Raw genomic sequence first — 25,112 nt, forward strand, 5'->3', positions numbered from 1 at the left:
TTAAGATACGGAGGGAAAAAGTTAAATACGTATCCGGTGTACGTATGAAAATAGGATAGGGAAATAATGAAATGATGTGGGAAATGTGGCGGTGGATTGGGCAGCGTGTGAGGAGAGGAGCAGAGACTCCGGGTCACGTGGGAGACACAAAGTCACGTGACCATGTTTCACTGCGGATCCGCAGCACATTTTTTTTAAAGCTATTATTAATGCTTTTTGAGTTAGTGATTTAGATGCATATCATATTATTACTGAGTTAAGTATTGTATGTACAACAAATGTATGGGACATTGGAAAAAATGTTGAATTTCCCCATGGGGATGAATAAAGTATCTATCTATCTATCTATCTATCATTTGGGTTTGTTTCTGAGGCCCCGCCCACTGCCCGATGACGCTATTACAGATCGCGCATGCTCCGTTGTTTTTCGTTCTTTGTGGAAGCGGGTCGGCGGAGGGATCGGGATCGAGAGGGGTCCTCCACCCCTAGGGCGTGGAGCCAGGAACGGATTATTCTCTGCGGGGCAACACCAACAATTTCCCTTCGGTGAGTACTGAAGCCGGTCCCGAGCGGGGAGGTCTGACGTCGGGCAGTGAGTTAAACTCAAACAAGAGAAAATCTGCAGATTCTGGAAATGCGAGCAACGCGCACAAAATGCTGGAGGAACTCAGCAGTCCGGGTAACAGCTAGGAAAAGAGTACAGTCAACGTTACCGGCCGAAACCCTTCGGCGGGACTGGAGAATAAAAGATGGTGGGTGGGGGGCGGAGAGAAGCACAAGGCGATCGGTGAAACTTCAAGGGGGAGGGGATGAACTTCCCCGAACTGGCGGCCTCGCCTCGCTTCCTTCACAGAATCTGCCGGGGTCGGTCCGGGTTGTAAGACCTTCACACCGACCCGTCTGAGATGAGCCGCCGCTCAGCGCCTGTTGCTCTGGTCCTGTTAGCAGGATGACGTTAAAAGTATTTCTATCTCTTTACTGACGGAGAATTGTATAACTTATGTTCTGTGTTATCTGAATGTACTTGCCTGTGATGCTACTACAAGTCAGTGTTTCTCCGTACTTGTGCACTTGACATCAAATTCAGCAGGACCTGAGAAATCTCAGTGAGATTTGATCAGTGATGATCATCTTGGCAGCTCGGTAGGTCGAATGTACGAGACAGTATACTGTTAAATGCAAAACCCTGAACAGTGTTGATGATCAGAGGGATCTCAGACTCCAAGTTCATCGCTCCCTGAAAGAGACTGCACAGATTGATCGGGTGGTTAAGAAGGCAAATGGCATGGTTGTCTTTATTAGTTGAAGCATTGAGTTCAAATGTCGGGAAGTTGTGTTGCAGCTTTATAAAACTAGTTAGAACACATCTGGTCGCCCTCATTTTCGGAAGGATGTCAGGGCTTTGGAGAAGGTGAAGAAGAGGTTTACCAGGATATTGCCTGGATTAGAGGGCATGAGCTATAATGAGAAGTTGGACAAAATTGTGTTGTTTTCTCCGGAGCTGTGCTGGCTGGAGTGAGACTGGATAGACGTTTATAAGATTACCAGAGGATTAGAAAGGCAGCGTCCATTATTAAGGACCTCCAGCACCCAGGGTTTGCCCTTTTCTCAATGTTAGTATCAGATAGAGAGGTACAGAAGCTTGAAGGCACACACTCAGTGATTCAGGAACAGTTTCTTCTCCTCTACCATCCGATTACTAAATGGACGTTGAACCCCTAAACACTACCTCACTTTTAAAATATATAGTTTTTCTGTTTCTTGCACGATTTTAAATCTATTCACAGAAACATACAAAACCTACAGCACAATACAGGCCCTTTGGCCCACAAAGTTGTGCCGACATGTCCCGACCTTGGACATTTCTAAAGTTACCCATAGCCCTCTAGTTTTCTAAGCGAGTTTTTCTTTTTTTCTCTGATGTCTCCAGGTACCTATCCAAAAGTCTCTTAAAAGACCCTATCGTATCCGCCTCCACCACTATTGCCAGCAGCCCATTCCACACACTCACCACTCTCTGAGTAAAAGACTTGTCCCTGACATCCCTCTGTACCTATTCCCCAGCACCTTAAACCTGTGCCCTCTTGTGGCAACAATTTCAGCCCCAGGTAAAAGCCCCTGACTATCCACACGATCAATACCACTCATTACTTTATGCACTTCTGTCAGGTCACCTCTCATCCTCTGTCGCTCCAAGGAGAAAAGGTCGAGTTCACTCAACCTTTTTCCATCAGGCATGCTCCCCAATCCAGGTAACATCCTTATAAATCTCCTCTGCACCCTTTCTAAGGCTTCCACATCATTCCTGTAGTGAGGCGACCAGAACTGAGCACAGAGGGGTGTATCAAGGGTCCTATATAGCTGTGACTTTACCTCTCATCTCCTGAATTCAATCCCACGATTGATGAAGGTCGATACACTGTATACCGCCTTAACCACAGTGTCAATCTGCATAGCAGCTTTGAGTATCCTATGGACTCAGACCCCAAGATCCCTCTGATCCTCCGCACTGCCAAGTCTTACCGTTAATGCTATATTCTGCCATCATGTTTGACTTTACAAAATGAATCACTTTACACTTAACTGGGTTGAACTCTATTTGCCAGTTCACAGCCCAGCCGTAACCTCTGACAGCCCTCAACACTATCCACAACACCCCCAACCATTGTGTCGTCAGCAGATTTACTAACCATCCCTCACTTCCTCATCTAGGTCATTTATAAACATCACGATGAGCAAGTGTCCCAGATATACATATACTGCATATATGTCAAACTCAAGGCCCGCGGGCCAAATCCGGCCCGCGGTGGAATTATCTTTGGCCCGCGAGATAATATCTAATTACTATTAAAGCTGGCCCCAGTAATCGAAGCGCCTACCGCGTATGATATCGCTAATGCTGAGTTTATTCAGGTACCAGGTTTTCAGGGTTTTTAGTGTTTATTCGGCAGTCTTCTTCATAAGAAACGGAATTTGTAAAGTGAAACACTTTGTAGTTATAGCAGAGACTGAGACACATGAGAGCAGGCTGAAAAAACGGAGGCAACAAAAGCTGCGTTCGCACGCGTCCGACTGATCCGGCCCGCATGAAGCTGCATTTTGTTCAATCCGGCCCGTGACCTAAAATGAGTTTGACACCCCTGATACTGTAACTGATCTAGTTATTTATTTATATTGTTTCATTTTGTGTTTTCTTCTCTTCTGTATTATGCATTGCATTGAACTGCTGCTGCAAATTTAACACATTTCATGACACATGCCGGTGATAATAAACCTGATTCTGATTCTGAGAGGCACATTCAGACAGTTCAGAGGTAATGTACTGTAAACAGAGTACAATTTGTCCGTAAATGTTTGAAAATGTTTTTTTTTTCTGTGCACTTCTCTCACCGAATCACCTACTGCAAGTTCTAATCTGTGATTAAGACAGTGCGAAATTGTCACATCAGGGTAATGTTCCTTGAGAATTGTAGCAACACCAGATTTGACACTATGCATTACACTCACTCCGTCACTAGCAAAAGCTACAAGGTTCTGTTTCAGGTAAGAGTCATCAAACGCATGGTTATTGAGACAGTTCAATAGATGCTTAGCAATAGTTACAGCTTTCTGATCAGGCAGTTCAATTAGATCTAAAAACATAAAATGGGGACCACCTGCCTTATCACTTTCACATTTCAAACCACCTGCCTTATCACTTTCACATTTCAAATAATCTATTAGGGTGGTCTTAATGCTTGTTGATTCATCCATGAGAACAGAAAATTTGACATTTATCTGCTTGATATACTGGCAAATTTTCTTTTTCATGTTAATGGCCACAGTTAAAATGCAGAAGTTTACACACATTGTAGCCAATTACATTTAAACTCAGTTTTTCACAATTCCTGACATTTAATCCTAGAAAACATTCCCTGTATTAGGTCAGTTAGCATCACTATTTTAAGAATGTGAAATGTCATAATAATAGTAGAGGGTGTAAAAGAGGTTTACAGGATAATGTCTAGATTAGAGTACATGAGCTATAACGAGAGGTTGGACAAACTTGTGTTGTTTTCTCCAGTTACCCGGGCTCATCAAAAATGTGTAGACTTCTCTTCATTTGCATTCAGTGATCCAAACCAGGAGTCCGGGCTGTCTATTTCCGCAGAATTGAAAAGGAAGTCCCGCCAGCAGGTCACTTGAGGCTTTTTACCGCAGATCTGGCCTGCCCTCTGTTTTGTGATGCAAGATCACGTGGTGTGTTTGTACAGTCCCCGGATGGGTGGTGATGCTTCCTCTGTGTTGTGTTGGGACATCTGATGTTGGCCACTGAGTCCCGTTAACTTCCCTCAACTGGCCTCGCTTCCTTCAGCTTTATGGCTGTTGTTTCTCCCCAGTTGTGGTGGGTGAGAAAGAAGAACGTCCCAGGTTGTGGGGATCTTTGATTTCACTGCCTGCTTTACCGAGGGACTGGGAGGCCTAGGGGGGAGAATGGTTTCTGTGATGTGCTGATCCAAAGGTCTCTGTAGTTCCTCGCAGTCACGGGCAGAGCAGTTACCATGCAAAACCTGAACTGTTCAGATGGGAAAGTTTCTATGGTGTGTTGATAAAAATGTGGTGAGGGTCAAAGTATATATGGCAAAGTTCTTGTTGTTTGTTCTAACTTTGTCATTTTAGAATCTTTCATAAGGTAGTGTATGCTGTTAATTCAGTATCTGTGTATTGATCACTGATTGTCCTTGATCCCTTCTCCCACCTGGTTCCATCTGCTCATTCCCTGCCTATCTTGTTCAACCTCTGTCCAGTCTCCTCACTCCTGCTTCAGTGATATACATCAACCATCTGGGTCAACCTCGGTCCACCCTGTATCCCACCTCCGCAATGTTATATATCAGCAATCTTTCTTTTAACCTTTGTCTTCATTGTGAAGTGTTCTTTTGCACCTTTGGCCTTGCTGAGTTATTTCCAGATTGGTTTTTGTTAGCTGGAATGACAGAGGGTCATCAGGTACCAGTTGTGTTGTGCATTGGTGTGGAGGTGCCAGTTTTTGAATAATGACTGGCTGACACACTATAGCATTTTACTGGCAGCAAGGAGTACTGGGAGAGTTGGTGCTTGGGCTATAATCCTGCGATTGGCATTCCAGGCATATGGAACTGTTGGTGTTTTGGCTTTGACTTTGGTTAGTGCTTCTACAGATGGGGCTGGATGCTCGTCCTTCTGCAATGAAGAAGATATCTCGAGAAGCTGGACATTGGTTGTGGGGAAATCCCGGATTGCACTACCCAGTCTGAGATGTGCTGACGATGTGTGAGACTCTGAGGGTGGGTAAGTGGCAGGTTCAGCTGTGTGACTCTGTGAGGTTGGATATCACAGTTTTAGATCCAAGTAAAATGCCCTTGGGGATCAACCTGTCAGACAGTGGGAATCAAACAGAAACTCAAGATACTGGACATCTGTACTAAAAACTGAAAATATTTGAAGCCATTCTCATGAAACGTTATTAACCTGAATTGCAAGGATTGTTCCTCTCCCCACAGCTGTTCCTTACCTGCTGAGTGTTTCTGGTAATTCCAGCTTCTGTTTATTACATTCACCCTGGAATGGTTTATATTTCCTGAAATGGACCTGTTTGAACCTGGAAATGGAAATGGCTCGTTCTGTGATGGTAGAAGAGTGAAGAAAGCACAACTTTCCCTGTAAATTATCCTAGTACCAATTTGTCTCTTATTCCTGGAAATGTGTGCAGTACAGTTATTGCTAACAAGGTTTGCAAGAATAATATCAGCAATGATTGGCTTTATGTATGAGGAGCATTTGATGGTTCTGGACCTGTGCTCATTCGAGTTCAGAGGGACAGTGGGGGTGGTGGAGGGATGTATGGTTAAGTAAACCTACCGAATGCTGAAAAGCCTGGATACAGTGGACATGGAGAGGATGTTTCCATTAGACAGATAATCTGTGATCTGATAGCACAGTCTCGAAATAGAGATGTTTCTCTTTAAAACTGAGATGTGAAAAAATATTTGGCCAAAGAATGTCTGATCTGTGGAATTTGTTGCCACAAAGGATGGTTGAGGCTGCCATTTGGGTATGTTTATGAGAGAGATTAATATATTGATGATTGCTAAGTCACTTCAGGGTCACAGTGGGAAGGCAGGAATATGGTGTTGGAATAAAAATCAGCCATGGTTGAGTGGTTGGGCAGACCAGATGGACTGAATCACCTAATTCTGTTCTGGTGTCTTATGTCTAACCATGACTGAATGATGGCTCCTTCTTATCCCTTATCGTTTTGTGACGTGTGAGCGGCAATAAAAGATTGTTCATTGAGATCATTCTATCTGCCTTCAATGTTTACATTTCAGTGAATTTTGCTCTTAGTAACATTAAGCAGAAATGTTTGGTTCTCCTTTTTATTGTTATTGTTAACTTTATCTTCCATGTTAACGTTAGACCTACGGTGAGAGATTTATTGGCAGAAAAACTCCAAATAGAAGCAAACCACGACTGAAGACAAGGTAACATCAACAAGCGAACCTGCCCGAGGATTGTGAGCATCAACTGGAGAGAATCCATCTGACTCAGAGATTCCAGTCAGGAGAAAGTTTGGTGAGTCTCATTTACTCAATCACTGGTCCTTTAGAGATTGCATACCTGTTCAAGGGAAGGTAGGAAATAGTTGGAGTGAAACTGAATGTGCCCAGAAGAACCAGTTATGCCTCTGTCAGATCCAGTTGCAATCACTCCAGGTCTGGTAATGTGCTTCCAGCAGCCCAGTCCTTTAAAACCACTCCCATTCTGTGGAGGGCGAATCCAGATAAAGTCACTCAGAAACTGTATAAATACAAACTCTTTACTCCAAGCACCCAGGGCTTACTCAGTTAGACGCTCAAACAGGAACAGTCTATGACTGTTACCGCTCAATCCACTAACTGACTAACAATTCCCCTTACACCACAGATATATCCGTCCGGATACTCCCCACACAAGACAGGCTGGAGCCAAAGTTATTTACTACGTGACAGCCCCTAAAGACTATTTACAAAATAGTCATAATGGCTTACACACACAGACCAGACTGTAGCTGTCCTATCTCTACGCATGTGCTGAAGGAGATAACCATCTTGAACCCCTTGCTAGCTTACCTCAAGAAGAAATATGGCTCAGCATGGCTTAGCACATCTGTTGATCATCAGCAGTTTCTTTCTTGTTTAACAGGCTGCTCTTGTTTAACAAAGTGTTAACCCTTTTACATACATTATCATTCCCTCCGTTTGATCATTATGTACAACTATTGGGCCATAATGCAATATCATGCCCGACATATTACCTAACAGGTCTTCAACCCTTTGGTGAACCCCTGTAAATCCTGCCCTACTTTCTGGATGCTGTCAATCTCCCTGGCAGTGTGCTCAGAGAGGGATGTAATGTTAGTAGACTCATCAGGGATATAGGTGCAGCATTCTGTGTCAATAATAACACAGGTTCCCCCTTTCTCAGCAAAGATAAACTCTAAAGCCAAATGATTCTGTAGGACTGTTTGCCGGATTGCAATCATTTCAGTGGATATTTCTGTTACTTGGGCCTGTGTTTCTGTCAGGGCCCCTGCAGTATTGTGGCCGGCTCCTCAAGTGCTGTAGCCAAATTGATTATCTTTGGTGAATTCCTGGCTACTCCATAGGAGAGAAAAGTGATCATCCAAAATCACTCAGTCTCAGTTATTCCTCTCCGCTGCTGGGCACCTGCAAGTCTGGCTAGGATGCATGCTTCCCAGTCTAGAAAGTTGTGTTTGGTGGGGGCCTGAGGTACCATCCCTCAGAACACTGACAGCCACAGTCATCTCTGACTGGACCACAGTTCCTCACCTCACTTCCACGGGTATCATTTGTGAAAGCCCAGGCTGAGAGTTCCTCACTCTGGTTGTGCGGGATTACTAACATTGGAATCATAGTTTTACCATGCTGTGGAATTTTGACACAAACCCAGCAGGACCCTAGTTCTACCTGTTTGGCATCGGTGTGACAGAGAGACAGAAAGGTGTTAACATGGGGGGCCCCGGATGTTGAGGTGAGCCCTCTCAAAGACATAAACACGAACACCATAATCAACCAATACATTTTCCTTTAGTCCGAGAGAGTCCTTCTACTCAGTTCCTTCAGTAACACATTTGTAGTCTGTTCGATGTATCCACTGAGATTGCTCTTCAGTCTCAGAGCCGTGGAGTGGTCAGTAACACCTGATATGGTTGTCTCCACAGAGGTGCGAGTTTCCCACAATCCCAGTTCTTGATCAGGACAATATTCCTAGGTCCTATGGTGGGATAGTCACTCCTCTGTGCAGGGTAGTTCTCTTCCTTGTAAGCCTGTTGTACCTGTGAATGTAATGCTTGGAGAATCTTGGTTGGTTGGCATATATATTTCCCCATCACTTCCCCACAGGTATGCAGATCCAATTTTGCTGGTAGACTTTCTGGGAGCAATGGTACACAAGTCCCCAGAGTGTCCTCATGGGCTGTCCATAAATGATTTCAGCTGGTGACAACCCTGTTTTCCCTTGTGGGGTAACCCTCATGTAGAATAGGCTAGCAGTATGATCTTCAACTGAGTGAGTCCAGTCTCCAGATGTTGGTTTGGCTAATTTACTCTTCAGAGTGCCATTGGTTCTTTCCACTATGCCAGTGGCCCATGGGAGTTGTACACAGTGGAATTGTTGCTCGATAGCTAGTTTGTTACATATCTCTTCATTTACTTTCGCCACAAAGCGTGGGCCATTGTCAGAGCTCAGCATCTGCGGCATGCCATACCTGGGAGTTATTTCCCATAATAATACCTTCACAACAGTCATAGCAGTATTATTGGTAGTTGGAATAGCTACAATCCATCTACTAAACACATCTATAATAACTAAGCAGTATCTATAGCAATGTACTCTAGGCAATTCAATAAAATCAACTTGTAGACACGAAAAAGGTCCACCTGTCAAGGGAGTCGTACCCAGTGTGCAGGGTACAGTTTACCAACCATTCCCTGCTTTCCCAGATGTGTACAATTACATATATTATCAACTAATATTGGTAAAAGCTGTGTAGGAACACATACCTATCCCGCTGGGGTGATCCAAAAACCTAGTTCAGGGTCTTTCTGGCACCCCATCTCGGACCACAGTTTGCGCTCCGCCTCAGAGGCGTCCCCTGAAAAGTACGTACCTCCCATATGTCTGGCAAACCCTTTCTGCTTAAGTCACGGAAGGTTGATTGACTGGAACCCTTGTTTCGTCCAGGTGTAAGCGAGGAACCCTAGGGTTTTGGCTTGAACCCAGGACAAACCCAAACGGTGGTATGGGGAACCACCAGTCCTTTCTGTTGCCAAAGGAAATCCGGAACTTTGGCCAGAAATGCACTGCCCTCTCTTCCTTTAACCTCTCCGAACACCGTGACTGGGTTCTAACGGCCCTCGAGGGGTGCATAGTATTGGCTTACCTCAGTTGAGCACCCCATAAGGTCGTACCACAGAGTCAAATGATAGTTGGCCGCTGCCAGAAGGGGTTCAAACGCAGTGGAGTCCAGATTAAGTGCCCACCACTGGGTGGTCAGAAACTAGGGAAGATGTCGGGTGTTCGCTAGTTCCAGGGTGATACCCTTGTCCGTGCATAGAATCTCGAGTTTCAAAGGATAGAGCATGCTTTTTCCTGGTGGATTACACCCCCGACTGATGGTGACTGTAAGTGAAACCTCACGTCGGTTCTCCTGGAATTCCACCTGTAGTGGCTGTGTATGTGAATTCGTACGTTCCGTGCCTTCGAACCCAGACAGACTGATTGTAGCGTCTGATACCTGGAATCCCTTTTCCGATACTATTTCCTGATTGAGAGTGTTTGTGGTTGCCCCACATCAATCAGAAACAGAATTGGAATTCCAGCAACTTGCAATATTACATTGGGCTCTTCCTGCTGGGTGGTAATCACGGTAGGAAGCATCATTGATTGTCAATTTCTAAACAGGTTGTTGCCCCCACCTGTCCCTTGGTAGGTTTTTGTTCCCATTTCTGATCCTCAAATATAGCCCGCTCACGTCCTTCTTCCCACTGAACATATTTGCCTTTAATATTAGTTCCCTTCGGGATTGATCAGGATTCGAAAGTTGTGTCCCAATAATTTGTCCAGGCTCATCACATTTGATTTCAGTCATTGTCTTGACAATCCATATTATTTGTTTCAATCATGTTGGCTAACTTCATTGGTAAGCGTTGGAGCAGTAAGGCATTAAACTGAGGGGACGGATTTCCACCATTAAAGGCTTGATCTCCTGCGAAAGTGCCGTAGCAGGCCACAAGTCACTCCTGATGGTCCTGATTCCCCAGGCTAAAGTTTGCATTCAAGTACTTTAGTGATGTTTACAGGTTGCTGGAGAGCCCTTTTGAAGGCTTGAATAATCTGGTCTGTCTGTTCATTCTCATTATGGTTTCCCATCTGTAACTCCTGATAGGTTTGGTATCTCAATTCTGCCTTCCATTTCCGCCCCTCATCAGCTGAGAGAATCATGCAGCAGAGACCGAATAATTCTTGCGGGGTGGTATTACACATTTGTATAGTACTGTGGACACACTGAACAAACTGTGTTGGTTTTTCTTTTCTATCTGGGGGCTGATTCATGATCATTATCATTTCTTGAGGCTTCCAGGGTGCAATCACAGGAATGACTGAGGGCTGTCCCTCCTTCTCGTGGATTGGGCAGCATTCAGGTGGGCAATTGTCTTTGTAGAGCCATTAACTCTGGAGTTTTTTGGATTCTTCCCTCCCTGTCTCGGAGTAATCCTTGGTATTCCCTTTCTGGATCTCAGGGTGTAGGGACCGCCCCTTCCCCATGCCGCTGTTTTACCCGGGTGGCCACCATATCTGAGTACTGGGAGGATTGGGGTTCGGGGGCACTGGCAAGGTGGAGGAGTACGGTGGGTGCCCGCTCCTCATCATAGTCACTGTCCTCAAAGAGGGTCGGTATGCCAGACACGAGGAAATCTGCAGATGCTGGAAATTCAAGAAACACACACAAAATGCTGGTGGAACGCAGCAGGCCAGGCAGTATCTATTGGGAGAAGCACTGTTGATGTTTCCCGCCGAGACCCTTCGTCAGGACAGCCAGACGGGTTCGGGATCCCTTGTTTCCCTATCAGTTTGAACTTCAGACTGACTTTCCAGCCCTGCTGTCCTATCTAGACCGGCTCTGGTTTGCTTATGTTGTTTTTCCTGCTCTTGTTTTTGGTGCCCATCCACCTATTCACGTTCTGCTGTTAGCGTCTCTCAACCTTTGGCCTTCTGCAGTACATACCTCTATCCCTTTGTCACATGCATTATTCCACCAACTTGCTAATAATATACTGTTCCACTTTGCATCTGCCTTTTCTTCCATTCCCTTTTCAACAATTTCCACTTCTTTCCACAGTTCCTTTTTCCATATCAAATTTACTGCCTGTTCTCATGAGGTAATATTGCTGGTTCCTCCGCCACATTTTCCCCCAAATTTCGCAAATCATTTTCCTTGTCTGGTAAACTCTCACACATATTGTGTAGGGCTGCTCCTGGCCCACTCGTATCAATCGACTGCAATTGACCCATGTTCTCTATCTATTTTACCCGGCACAAAGCCTCCTGCTCAATTAGCAATCGGATAAATTTACTTGACTTGCACTTCCTGCCCACTTAATAAATTTACCCGGCTGGAACCTCCTGCACAATTGATACATTTACCTGGCACATCTTCCTCCTGCCCACCTCATAAAATTTACCCAGTACTGCCTCCTGCCCATTTAGTAAAATTTACCTGATACCGTGTCCTTTCCACTTCATAAAATGTTGCCTACTTTATAGGAGTCTTCCAATAGATTCTACCCAATCCTGTCAAGGTATGTGATTAGCCTTGGGCGAGGGACTAATGGAGAGCAACAAAATGTAATATACTTATTGGGTGACAGACAGATGTTCATTCCTGTCCTTATCAGTGAGTCCTCCTCTCTTTATTCAAACGAGGATACAATGTATAATGTTATCAACTCTCAGTGTGTTTCTCTGCAAGTTGCAGTGAACTGGTAGTGAGCCTGTCTTGTTCATCATCGTCATCATCGATGAAGACCTCGACGCCATTATGATGATGATGGTGTCGAGACTAGAGCATGATTTGGATTTAAGTGAAGGAGAGTTGCGCAGTGTCAGCCTCACTCTGTCTTCCCAATTCCCATCTGGATCCAGTGGCAAGACAAGAGTTGAGATGACTGGAGATGAGAGTAGGCACAGTGGATGACCAGGATGTCTTCTGTGTCTTGTCCTAGTCTACAGGTTCCACAATGTGTGCAGAGACCGCCTTTTTGACTGTTGGACCTTCCATTGGTCTCGTACCCTCAATCCGCCAGAGTCTGTCTTCACTCCCTATCCCACTGTGCATTTGAGACCCGTCGGCTACCCTCACCTGGTTTAGCTGGCTTGTTGTAGCCATTGCCCGGGGTGTAGCCACTGTCGCTTGCAAACAGCTTTGGGGAGCCACAGGTGAGATCTGAGTGCCAGGTGGGGACGAAAGATGGGCTAACCACCTTGAAAAGAACGTGACATGTTCCCCCACCAGAGGTGTTTCCTCTCCCTGAAACCCCATACACCCCAATGATCCTGTCTTAGCTAACTGCTGAAGACAGAGTTTACATCAGTTCAAAAATTCCAATTCAGTCCAATTATTCTTTGTAACCAGAAGTTACATTGGTTCAAAATGATTTTGATATATCCTCAATTCCTCAGGAGGGTTCAAGGGAAATATTTATGTCCGTTTAGAAACTGGTGTTACCTGTGTGTATTGTGGCGATGCAAAATTTACTGGAGAATTTGCAAGTGGGAGGAAGAGGAGTGATACTTGGAAATCTGACTTTTGAAAGCATAATTTAGCAAGCAAACCACATGGACAAAGTGCAAAAGCTCTGTTAAGAAAATATTTCATTACCAGTTACAAGCCTGGGGAACAGAACAAGAAGGGGACTAATATCTTAGTGGTAAGGCTTGCTAGAGCTAGTGTGGGAGTGGGGGTGATGTGGTTAATATAAGTTGTAGGGGAAATGGGAGCCAGAATGACAGAACAGATAGTGGAGAGGGTGAATTGAATTGACTTTATTACATACATCCTTCATGAACATGAGGGATCGAAACCTTTACATTATGTCTCCGTCTAAATGTGCAATGTGTAAATTATAATAGTTTGTACATAGGACAGTCAATATAACATAGAAATGCAACAGTATCAGCATGAATTAATCAGTCTGATCACCTGGTTGAAGATGATGTCCTGGAGCCTGTTGGTCCTTTTGCTGTGGTACCGTTTCCTGGATGGTAGCAGCTGGATCAGTTTGTGGTTGTGGTGAATTGGGTCCTCAATATACTTTGGGCCACTTTTAAACAACTATATCTGTAAATGTCCTGAATCATGGGAAGTTCACATCTACAGATGTGCTGGGCTGTCTGCACCACTCTCTGCAGGTTCCTGTGATTAAGGGAAGTACAGTTCAGATACCAGGCAGTGATGCAGCCAGTCAGGATGCTCTCAATTGTCTCCCTGCAGAAAGCTCTTAGGATTTGAGGCCCATACAAAACTTCTTCAACCATCTGAGGTGAAAAAGGGGTTGCTATACTCTTTTCACAACACAGCCAGTATATACAGACAATATGAGATCCTTGGTGATGTTTGTGCTGAGGATCTAAAAGCTATTTACCCTCTCAACCTCAGATCCATTGATGTAAATAGGGGCTAGCTTTTCTCCATTTCTCCTGTAATCCACAATCAGCTCCTTTTTTTTTTGTGCCAATGAGGGAGAGTTTGTTTTCTTGACACCAGTCAGATGTTGTTCAGACCTTAGACAGAGTCAGCAATCAAATGGTTGAGCATGGTGCGATGAATGTGCTGAGCTGTGTATATCACAATGCAAGAAGCATCGTAGGAAAGCCAGATGAGCTCAGGACAGGGAATTATGATATTGCAGCCATTACTGGGACTTGTTTGCACCCAACAGTCTGAAGGATTTAGAGGAACAAATTTGTAGAGAGATCGCAGACTATGCCAAGAAACAAAGATTGATTCAGTAAGTGATTTTAACTTTCCATATATTGACTGGGTCTCCCATAATGTAAAAGGACTAGATGGGGTAGAGTTTGTCAAATGTGCCCTGGATTATTATGTAGAATTCCCGATGTAGGAGCGTGCAATAAGCTGTTAGGAAATGATCCAGGGCTGGTGAAAGAAATTAGTGATCATAGTGACGTAAGATTCAAAGTAAATATGGAAAAAGAGAGGTCTGGCCAACGGAATGAGATTCTAAATTGGAGGAAGGTCAATTGTGTGTTGCAAGGACGTGGCGATGGATTGAACCCAAGTGCTGAACACGGGTGCAAAGGCCGAGGAGGGAGACGCTGTCGTTGTAGCGAGCGTGGAAAGGGTTCCAAGGGGGTTTTACCCGGAGTCTTGCTCTTGGTAGATAATTGAGGAACAAGGTTAGACTTAGAACTGATAGTACTAAACACCATGGAGCGAGGTTACTCGTACACGAGTCGACCAACGAATTGGCACCTTCTAATAGTGGTCACAGGATACTTATACTACTCTGGTTGATCGAATGTAGGTGTTTGTAATTATTGGATCCTGGGAATAGATTGGGAACTGAACGAGGTGTTAAAGGCCCAATTTCTGAGTAAGACAGCCAGGTGCCAGAAGGGACCATGACAGTACCCACCCCCTCAATGCGAGCCTCCCGGCAATACTCCATGCCTGTCTGGATGGTCCCGATGGAAGTCCTGGATGAGGGAAGGGTCTAGGATGAAGGAGTGGGGGACCCATGAACACTCTTCAGGACCGTACCCTTCCCAGTCCACCAGGTATTGGAGGCCCCTGCCCCAACGGCACACATCTAGCAGTTGTCGGACGGTGTATGCCGGATGGTTGTCGATGAGCCTGGCTGAGAGGGAGGAGTCTCAGCTGGGGGAAAGAAATGGCTGACAGATACTGGTTTTAACTGAGACAACATGAAAGGTTGGGCGAATACGCATGGGCTTTGGCAGCCTGAGGTGGAATGCTGTGGGATTGATAATCCTTTCGACCTTGAATGTTCCCAGGAAGCTGGGGGCGAGTTTCCTAGGTTCACGTTTGAGCGGGATGTCCTTGGAGGAAAGCCAGACCATCTGCGCTGATTAGTACTCCGGTGCTGGAGTTCAGTGTCGGTTGGCCGTTCTCTTATTCCTATTGGTTGATCTGAGTAGGGCCGTGCGAGTCTCCTCCCAAACCTTCCGGCACCGATCAACATGGTCCCGAACCAACGGTACAACGATCTCTAAGCGGGGAACAGCGGGGGTTGGTACCCAAGGGAGCACTCGAACGGGGGCCTCCCAATGGCAGAGCTCACCAGGGAGTTGTGGGCGTACTGAACCCACGGGAGATGGTCGCTCCACGTTGATGGGTGGTTTGCCATTACACAGCGTAACATCGCCTCCAGGTCTTGGTTGACCCGTTCCGTCTGCCCTTTCATCTGGGGCTGGAAGCCGGATGACAGGCTGACCATTGCACCTAAGGCTTGACAGAAGGCCTTCCATACCTGTGAGATGACTGGGGCCGTTGATCGGAGATGCTGTCTGCAGGGATTCCGTGGAGGCCGAAGACATGGTGGACGAGCAGATCTGTGGTTTCTTGAGAGGATGGGAGTTTAGGGAGGGCCACAAAGTGCACCGCCTTGGAGAATCGGTCTACCATGGTGAGGACAGTTGTGTTTCTGTAGGAAGGGGGTAGACCGGTGATGAAGTCTAGGGTGATGTGCGACCAGGGACAGGGTGAGGATGAAGTAGACCCGCCGGTGGTCGATGAGAGGCCATTCCCCGGGCACAGATGGGAGGAGCCGAGACATAAGAGTGGGTGTCCCCCTCCATGGACGGCCACCAAAAGTACCTCCTCAGGAGAGCCAGGGTCCACTCTCTCCCGGGGTGGCAGGCAAACCAGGATGTGTGCTCCCATTGAAGGACCTGGGGCCTGACGGAGGCGGGCACGTACAGGCGATCGCCGGGTTCACTTCCAGGATCGGGGTTGTCCCACTGGGCTTCTCTTACTTTCGCGTCAATCTCCCAGGAGAGGGTGACCACCACGCAGGTTGGAGGGAGGATCGTCTTGGGACTGGAGGTGTTCTCCTTGGAGTCATGCTGGCGGGATAGCGTGTTCGGCTTCCCGTTGTTGGATCCTGGACGGTACGTGAGGACAAACTGGAACCGTCCAGAAAACAATGACCAACGGGCCTGATGGGAGTTCAATCGCTTGGCGGTCTTAATGTACTCCAGGTTCTTATGGTCCGTCCATACCACAAACGAGTGTTCTGCCCCCTCCAACCAGTGCCTCCATTCTTCCAGTGCTAATTTGACCGCCAGTAGTTCCCGATTCCCCACATCGTAATTCCGCTCGGCGGGAGACGGTCGGCGAGAGTAGGAGGCGCAGGGGTGAAGCTTTTCGTCCGAACTTGGGATACGACTGCTGCTGCCCCGGAGTCGGAGGTGTCCACCTCCACGCTGAATTGACAGGATGGGTCTGGATGAACCAGAATGGGGGCAGTGGTGAAATGCCCCTTCAGGTTTGTGAATGCTGAGTCTGCTTCGGAGCCCCAGCAAAACGGTGTGGTAGGTGAGGTAAGCTGGGTAAGGGGAGCCGCCACCTGACTTTAGTTTCTAATGAACCGGTGATAGAAGTTCACAAACCCCAGGAACCGCTGAAGTTGCTTGCAGTCCGTGGGTTTGGGCCACTCCGCCACAGCCCGGATCTTCTCGGGATCAGCTCTCACCTGTCCCCTCTCGATGACGTACCCTAGGAAGCTGACTGAGGGGACGTGGAATTCGCATTTCTCCACCTTTATGAATCATTTATTCTCCCACAGCCTCTGCAGGACTTGACGGACGTGGCGCACGTGATGATGGGGCTTGCTGGAAAAGATCAGGATGTCTTCCAGGTAAACAAACACGAAGCGGTTAATGAAGTCTCTTCGTACATCATTAATCAAGGCTTGAAAAACTGCAGGGGCATTGCTGAGGCCAAAAGGCAGAACTAAGTACTCAAAGTGGTCTAAAGGGGTATTGAAAACCATCTTCCACTCGTCTCCCTCCCTTATCCGGACCAAATGGTAGGCGTTTCAGAGGTCCAGCTTCGAGAAGATGGTGGCTCCGTGAAGTGGCTCGAACGCAAAACTTATAAGAGGCAGTGGGTACTTGTTCTTAATGGTGATATGATTTAGGCCTCAGTAGTCGATGCAGGGACGGAGAGAGCCATCTTTCTTCCCCATAAAGAAGAACCCTGCACCCCCTGGGGAGGATGAGGGTTGAATAATGCCCGCCTCGAGAGATTCACTATGTAACATTCCATTGATTGCTTCTCTGGCCGGGGCAAGTTATATAGGCGACTGGTGGGTAGCGGGGCCCCCGGGAGAAGGTCAATTGCACAATCGTATGGGTGGTGCCGGGGCAGGGAAAGGGCCCGCTGTTTACTGAACATCTGTCCTAAGTCATGGTACTCCTTGGGGATGCGGGACAAGTCAAGGGGTTCCAAAACAGGTGGTGTCACGGTAGCTTCTCTGGGAGACAGGGCCGACCTCAGACAGTTGGTATGGCAGGATGGGCTCCATTTGGCTATCCTCCCGGTAGACCAGTCAATACAGGGATTGTGTTGGTTCATCCATGGGTATCCTAGGACTACTGGGGCTTGAGGTGATTGAATGAGGCTGAATCGTACTTCCTCCCGATGGTTGCCGGATAGAATTAAGGGCAGTGGGTCACCCGAGGCAGCAGATTTCTGTCCAGAGCCCGGGCCTCCGGGGGGGGTGGTTAATGGCTCGCGGGGTATTCCGGCATGGGCGGCTATCTCTTCGTCCAGCAGGTTGCTCTCAGCACCGGAATCCACCAAAGTAGATAGGTATAGGGACAATTGTTGGCAGCTCACCGTTGCTGGAACCTGCATCCGAGTCTGGGAGGCTGAGGGGAGTGTCGTCGGACCCACCAGAACAGTAGGAGCGGGAGCTCTGTGAGCAGCGGTGAGGGAGAGAGGTTAGGGCTGGTTGGAGAAGGTAAGGTGGACCGTGGGGTGGCCCGACGAACGGGGTAACCGGTCTTCTCTCTCAAACGTTCGATAATCTAATCCGATGGCTAGCCAGATCAGAGAGTCCAGACCGTCCGTGACATCCCTCGTGGCCAACTCATCCTTTATCTGATCTGAGAGGCCCTGTCGAAACACCTCTCGTAGGGCCTCGTCATTCACCCGGAGTCTGCGGTCAATGTCAATGGAATACTTGGCTGTACTTTGGGAAGCCTGGTGAAGAGTATGCAGCCGTCTTGCGGCATCCTTGCCGTGAATGGATTGTTGGAAAACCCTCCTCATTTCTGCAATAGAGGAGGAGTAAGAGGAACAAACTTCCGGCCGGTTATCCGACACTGTGGTTGCCCAAGCCGAGGCATCCCCTCGTAGCAGCCCCATGATGTACGCGATCTTCGATTTGTCGGAAGCGTGGGTACGTGGCTGCAGCTCGAAAACCAGGGAGCATTGTAGCAGGAAGGCCCAGCACCTCCCTAGGTCCCCGGTGTCGGGTTCAGGCTCAGGCACAGACATTTCTCGAGGGGATGGGGTTGCGGACTCCGAGGGCGAAGCCGTCCCGAGCGGTGCAGTTTGGGTAGCTGGGGTTCTTGGAGGGGGTGGGGAGGCAAAAGCGGAGACCCAGTCCATTCGTTTAGTCACCTTCTGCACATTCATGGTCAGCGTCCGAAGGATGCCTGTGGTCTCCCGAAGTAGGTGGTCGTGGGCACCCAACAGGTAGCCCAGGCTGGTCAGGGCCTCTTGTATGGGATCCGTGTCTGCCGGGTTCATCGTGGCCAGTTCGTTCTGTCGCAAGGACGTGGCGCTGGATTCAACCCAAGTGCTGAACACGGGCGCGGAGGCCGAGGAGGGAGATGCTGCCGTCGTAGCGAACGTGGGAAGGGTTTCAAGGGGGGTTTTACCCGGAGTCTTGGTCTTGGTAGATAATTCAGGAACAAGGTTTGACTGAGAACTGATAGTCCTAAACACCATGGAGTGAGATTACTCGTACACGAGTCGACCAACGAATTGGCACCTTCTAATAGTGGTCACAGGGTTCTTATACTACTCTGGTTGATCGAATGCAGGTGTTCGTAATTATTGGAACCTGGGAATAGATTGGGAACTAAACCAGGATTTAAAGGCCCAATTTCTGAGTAAGACAGCCAGGTGTCAGGCGGGACCATGACATTGTGATGGTATTAGAAAAGATTTGATGTGTGGTTTGGGACAGGTTGTTTTCTGGCAAAGGAGTACTTGCTAAGTTGAAGGCCTTCAGAAGTGAAATTTTGAGGGTGTAAAGTTTGTATGTGCCTGTCACAATAAAAGTTGAAAGGTGACGGTTGCTGGGTACCTTCATTTTCAAGAGATATTGAGACCCCAGCTATTTTGTTCCTCTAAATGCCTCAGACTGCTGGTTGCTACCAAGACTCATTAATGACTACAATATCAGAATTCCATGCTCTGTGCTCATCTGACTTTTTAAAATCATCTTCTATTGGTTTCTAAAAGCTTCCCAATAGTTTTTGCTCTTTTGTTTGTCCTCTCTTTTGCTTTTATGTGGGCTTTGGCTTCTCATTCAGCCATGACTGTGTCCTCCTGCCTTTCCAATGCTTTCACTTCTTTGGGATGTATCGATCACTCAGGTCCTGAATAGATCCCAGAAACTCCAGCCATCTCTGCTCCATTGTCACTCCTACCTTTTCCCTTCCAAACAAGCTTGACCAGCTTTGTCATAGAATCATGGAGAAGTTCGGTTTGGAAATAGGCTATTTGGCCCATCTAGTCAATGCTGAAAAAACATTTAGGCTGTCTAATGCATCTACCTGCACCGGGACTATCACCCTCCTACCCCTGCCATCCAGGCTCCCATCCAAACTTCTTTTAAATGGTGTGTTACGGATTCAGCAACAATAAATATATGAGTGAGGCAGGGTTTTTATAACAAACAAAACGTTTATTAAACACTGAAAAACAAACCCCCAAAAGTAAACAAACAACTAACGTAACCCGAAGTCAGCTGCTGTGCGGCAGCTTAAACAGTTCTTAAAGCGATGAAGCTTAAGCAGTTCTTAAAGCGATGTTGCACAAACAGTTCTTCAAAGTAGTATTGCAAAAGTTCAAAATGCTTGCAATCCATTTAAGGAGAGACTTAACGATTTAAATTCTCTTTCACGTCATGTTCCTGCGATTCCCAGTCGAATTATACTTTTCCCACGAAGAATTTACGAAGCTGGAAAATGAAATGGCTTAAAGGCACTGACCTTTCCTTTACAACACTGTACTCAATCCTTTCTGCTATTTCACAAGGATTAACACGAACACAGTCAACGAATTCCTTCCGAATAAGCATCAAACAAGGTCGAACCTGTTTTACCGTGAAAATAGACTTTCCTCGATCTTTTAACTCCCGAACTCCGATCTTCACTCTCCACTGATTCTCAACTAGCAGTATTATAAAGAAACTGCTGGCAATGACCTTTTAAACTTTAGGCATTAAATAAAACTCCACCTTCCAACTAAATTGCATCATAACATTAAATCATGCAGGGGGGCATGAAGTCAGCATGGCAAATCTAGCCACGAACTGCCTCTCCTCACAGGGTGGGGTCCTCCTCTTATACCCTGTAAAAAAAAACTGTCACATGACCTCTACTGGCGGGAAAATGACGTCACTCCACCATCACAAGACCATTACCTCAAGTCCAGTATAGTTTCAACACCAGTCACGTGACAAGTACACCACTGTCACGTGTCATGGGTACGTAACAGGTGAAACCGAGCTCATATTCACCACTTGTGCTGGCATCTCATTCTGCACATTCACAACCATTTAATTGAAGATCTTTTCCAAATGTTCCCGTTAAGTTTTCACCTTCCCCACCTACCCATAACCTCTGGTTGGCATCCCGCACAACCTCAGTGGAAAAAAACTATTTGCATGTACCTATCTATACCTTCATAATTTTGTATACTTGAAACAAATCCTCAAAGTGATGTATAATTTCCTTGTTTATGTTTCGAGCCTTTTTGAGGTGTATAAGATGATGAGGGGCATTGATCCTTCGTGCTTAAGGTATTTACCTTTGTATACACCTTTGTATTTAAGGTGTTTGGAAATACATACCGAAGGGATGTCAGGGTTAAGCTTTTTTAGACAGAGTGTGGTTGGTGCGTGGAGAATATTTCAGTTCCTGTGGGACCAGGCATCTATGCAGCTCAGTGGGAACAGGGAAAAATATCAATGGAGAGAGTCAAACTGAGCCTGGTCACAGATTGGTGATGGCAGAAATGATCTCATCTGAAATGTTGCCCTACACCCATTGATGGATTTTATAAATCTTTTTACAGGTTAAAATGACAATGAAGTTGTCTCCGGGAATCTCGAAGACAACACGCCAGTTTTGCTGTCTCTATCCAGATATTTAAAAAGTGGAGCATGGGATTCAGTCGATCATCCTTCCTGCTCAGACTGTGAGGAGGGATTCTCTCATTCACCTGACCGACTGGCACACCCGTCATTTTACAGAGGGGAAAGGCCATTCACCTACTCAGACAGTGGGAATGGATTCACTCGGTCATCTCAACTGAAAGTACATCAGCACGTTCACACTGGGCAAGGCTATTGACCTATTCTGTGTGTGAGAAGGGATTCAGCAAGTCTTCCTACCTGTGGACACACCAGTCAGTTCACACTGGGCAGAGGCTGGTCAGCTGCTGAATTTGTGGGGAAGGATTCACTCAGTCATCTGACCTAATGGCTCACCGGAGAGTTCACACTGGGGAGAGGCCGTTCACCTGCTCGGACTGTGGGAAGGGATTCAATTCCTCATCCCAACTGAAGGTACATCAGCGAGTTCACACTGGGGAGAGGCCATTCACCTGCTCAGACTGTGGGAAGGGATTCACTCAGTCATCCCAACTGAAGATACATCTGCGAGTTCACACTGGGGAGAGGCCATTCACCTGCTCGGACTGTGGGAAGGGATTCTCTTGCTCATCCCAACTGAAGGTACATCAGAGAGTTCACACTGGGGAGAGGCCGTTCACTTGCTCAGTCTGTGGGAAGGGATTCACTCAGTCATCCCAAATGAAGATACATCTGCAAGTTCACACTAGAGGGAGGCCATTCACCTGCTCAGACTGTGGGAAGGGATTCACTCGATCATCTAACCTGAAGGTACATCAGCGAGTTCACACTGGGGAGAGGCCGTTCACATGCTCAGACTGTGGGAAGGGATTCACACAGTCATCCCATCTATTAGCACATCAGTCAGTTCACAGTGGGGAGTGGCTATTCACCTGCTCAGTCTGTGGGAAGGGATTCACTTTCTCATCACACCTGAAGATACATCAGCGAGTTCACTCAGGGGAGAGGCCATTCACCTGCTCAGAGTGTGGGAAGGGATTCACTTTGTCAGCTCAGTTACTGAGACACCAGTCAGTTCACACTAGGGAGAGGACATTCACCTGCTCAGACTGTGGGAAGGAATTCACTCAATCATCTGATCTACAGATGCACCAGCGAGTTCACACTGGGGAGAGGCCATTCACCTGCTCAGTCTGTGGGAAGGGATTCACCCAGTCATCTCATCTGAAGGTACATCAGCGAGTTCACACTGGAGAGAGGCCATTCACCTGCTCAGACTGTGGGAAGGGATTCACTCAGTCATGCCACCTAATGTCTCACCAGCGAGTTCACACTGGGGTGAGGCCAGTCATTTGCTCAGACTGCGGGAAGGGATTCACTTGCTCATCTCAACTGAAGGTACATCAGCGAGTTCACACTGGGGAGAGGCCGTTCACCTGCTCAGACTGTGGGAAGGGATTCACTCAGTCATCCCAACTGAAGGTACATCAGAGAGTTCACACTAGGGAGAGGCCGTTTACCTGCTCAGACTGTGGGAAGGGATTCACTTGCTCATCCACCCTACGGAGACACCAGTCAGTTCACACTGGGGAGAGGCAGTTCACCTGTTCAGACTGTGGGAAGGGATTTACTCAGTCATCTGACCTAATGTTTCACCAGCGAGTTCACACTGAGGAGCGGCCGTTCACCTGCTCAGACTGTGGGAAGGGATTCACTCGCTCATCTGAACTGAAGGTACATCAGCGAGTTCACACCGGGGAAAGGCCGTTCACCTGCTCAGTCTGTGAGAAGGGGTTCACTCAATCATCCCAACTGAAGGTACATCAGCGAGTTCACACTCGGGAGAAGCCATTTACCTGCTTAGACTGTGGGAAGAGATTCACTTATTCATCCACCCTACTGAGACACCAGTCAGTTCACACTGGTTAGAGGCTATTCACCTGCTCAGTTTGTGGGAAGGGATTCACTCAATCATCTAAACTAAAGGTACATCAGCGAGTTCACACTGAGGAGAGGCAGTTCATCTGCTCAGATTGTGGGAAAGGATTCACTTGCTCATGTAAATTGAAGGTACATCAGTGAGGTCACACCGGGGAGAGGCCGTTCACCTGCTCAGACTGTGGGAAGAGATTCACTTATTCATCCACCCTACTGAGACACCAGTCAGTTCACACTGGTTAGAGGCTATTCACCTGCTCAGTTTGTGGGAAGGGATTCACTCAATCATCTAAACTAAAGGTACATCAGCGAGTTCACACTGAGGAGAGGCAGTTCATCTGCTCAGATTGTGGCAAAGGATTCACTTGCTCATGTAAATTGAAGGTACATCAGTGAGGTCACACCAGGGAGAGGTCGTTCACCTGCTCAGACTGTGGGAAGCCATTCACTCAGTCATCTAACCTTATGTAACTCTCACTTCAGCTAGCAGCTTAATAATGGGGGTGATTGCCCCCCCCCCCCCCCCCCCCCGAGCCTGGCCAAACTTAAGAAATCTCATTTGGGTGGATTCTGCTTGATGTGTCCCCTGCTACAAATCAGTACCCCGAAACAACAAACAGTACACAATATGTGATTAAACGATTGGGCTTTTAAATCTTACTTTGACTTTAGGGTTAGTAAAGAAAATGAAAATAAAAGAAAAAGGGCCCAGTCTCTCCATTCACATCTTCTCATCTCTCCCTGGCAAAAGACCACGAAAATCTCTCTTCCAGACTCACAAGAAAGAACAACATTTCTGTCATTGGATAGCCCCACACTCCAAAACCCTGTTATGTCTAGTCATACCCTAAACATTGCTGCTGCAGTGAAACCATTACCTCAGCAGTGAAACATTACCAAGAGGCCATTACATTAGCAGTGAAACCATACAGTATGTTACACTTGTGACACACTACCATGTTCACACTGGGAAGGAAGTTTCATAAGCTTCATGCTGGATATTTGTCCATCAGCATTGCTGAATGCAATTTCGAGAGTGACTGTCAGTGCTGAACTCTGCAATTATTGCTGTTGCTCACCACACCCAATTCTGCACCCTGGTCACTGGGCATGTGTGGAGTTTCTTCTGCTGCATATTCCAATTTAATGTGACTGGAGTTTAATATTCTGGATCTCAGACAAATAAATCAGTTTATTTTAAACTCTGCCTCTGGTTTTTGTTTAATTTATAACACACCTAGTGTATAGTGGAGAGTTAACTCAGGCCGGCTGGACCCCGTCAGTTATTCTGTTCCTTGACAGTCCATTTAAATCCTCCCCTGTTGTTCCCTTTCGCTCTCCCTGTTATGATAGGTTCCAAACAGTCACCACTCTGTTGGTGAAGAAGTTTCCCTTGATTTTTCTTTCTTTCTTTTTACAGTTTTTATTCAGAAGAAGAAAAAACAAGACTTACAGAGTGCAACACATAGATACATCTCAACATGAAGTGTGTACATTCATATATTGTAATAAAATGCTATAGCACATCACATACCACTCCGTAATCAAAAACTTAAAGATAAGTCATACATAATAAAAGAAACTTTTATGTACAAAAAATCAACGCCCTACCAACTACCAAAGAAAAAAGCTGATAGATGATAATGGATAATTAGAAAAAAACATATTCGCTTAAGAAGAAAAGATAGAAATATACATAAAAGTTGTGCACTT

At 46.6% G+C, this 25,112-nt stretch overlaps 1 protein-coding gene across 2 annotated transcripts; it reads left to right on the forward strand.

The window, feature by feature from the left end:
* The first annotated feature begins 426 nt into the window (after positions 1-426).
* LOC140724393 (uncharacterized) lies at positions 427-24,601 on the forward strand. 2 transcript variants are annotated; one of them, XM_073038840.1, is made up of 4 exons: positions 427-546; positions 6,439-6,594; positions 16,911-16,982; positions 21,443-24,601. In XM_073038840.1, the coding sequence occupies exon 4, from the start codon at positions 21,849-21,851 to the stop codon at positions 23,388-23,390; it is 1,542 nt and encodes a 513-aa protein (XP_072894941.1). In that variant the 5' UTR covers positions 427-546; positions 6,439-6,594; positions 16,911-16,982; positions 21,443-21,848; the 3' UTR covers positions 23,391-24,601. The 2 variants fall into 2 exon arrangements, with proteins under 2 accessions (XP_072894941.1, XP_072894940.1); XM_073038839.1 differs by lacking the exon at positions 16,911-16,982.
* The last annotated feature ends 511 nt before the right edge of the window (positions 24,602-25,112 follow it).

The sequence above is a fragment of the Hemitrygon akajei genome, unplaced genomic scaffold, assembly GCF_048418815.1.
Source record: "Hemitrygon akajei unplaced genomic scaffold, sHemAka1.3 Scf000204, whole genome shotgun sequence".
NCBI lineage: Eukaryota > Metazoa > Chordata > Chondrichthyes > Myliobatiformes > Dasyatidae > Hemitrygon > Hemitrygon akajei.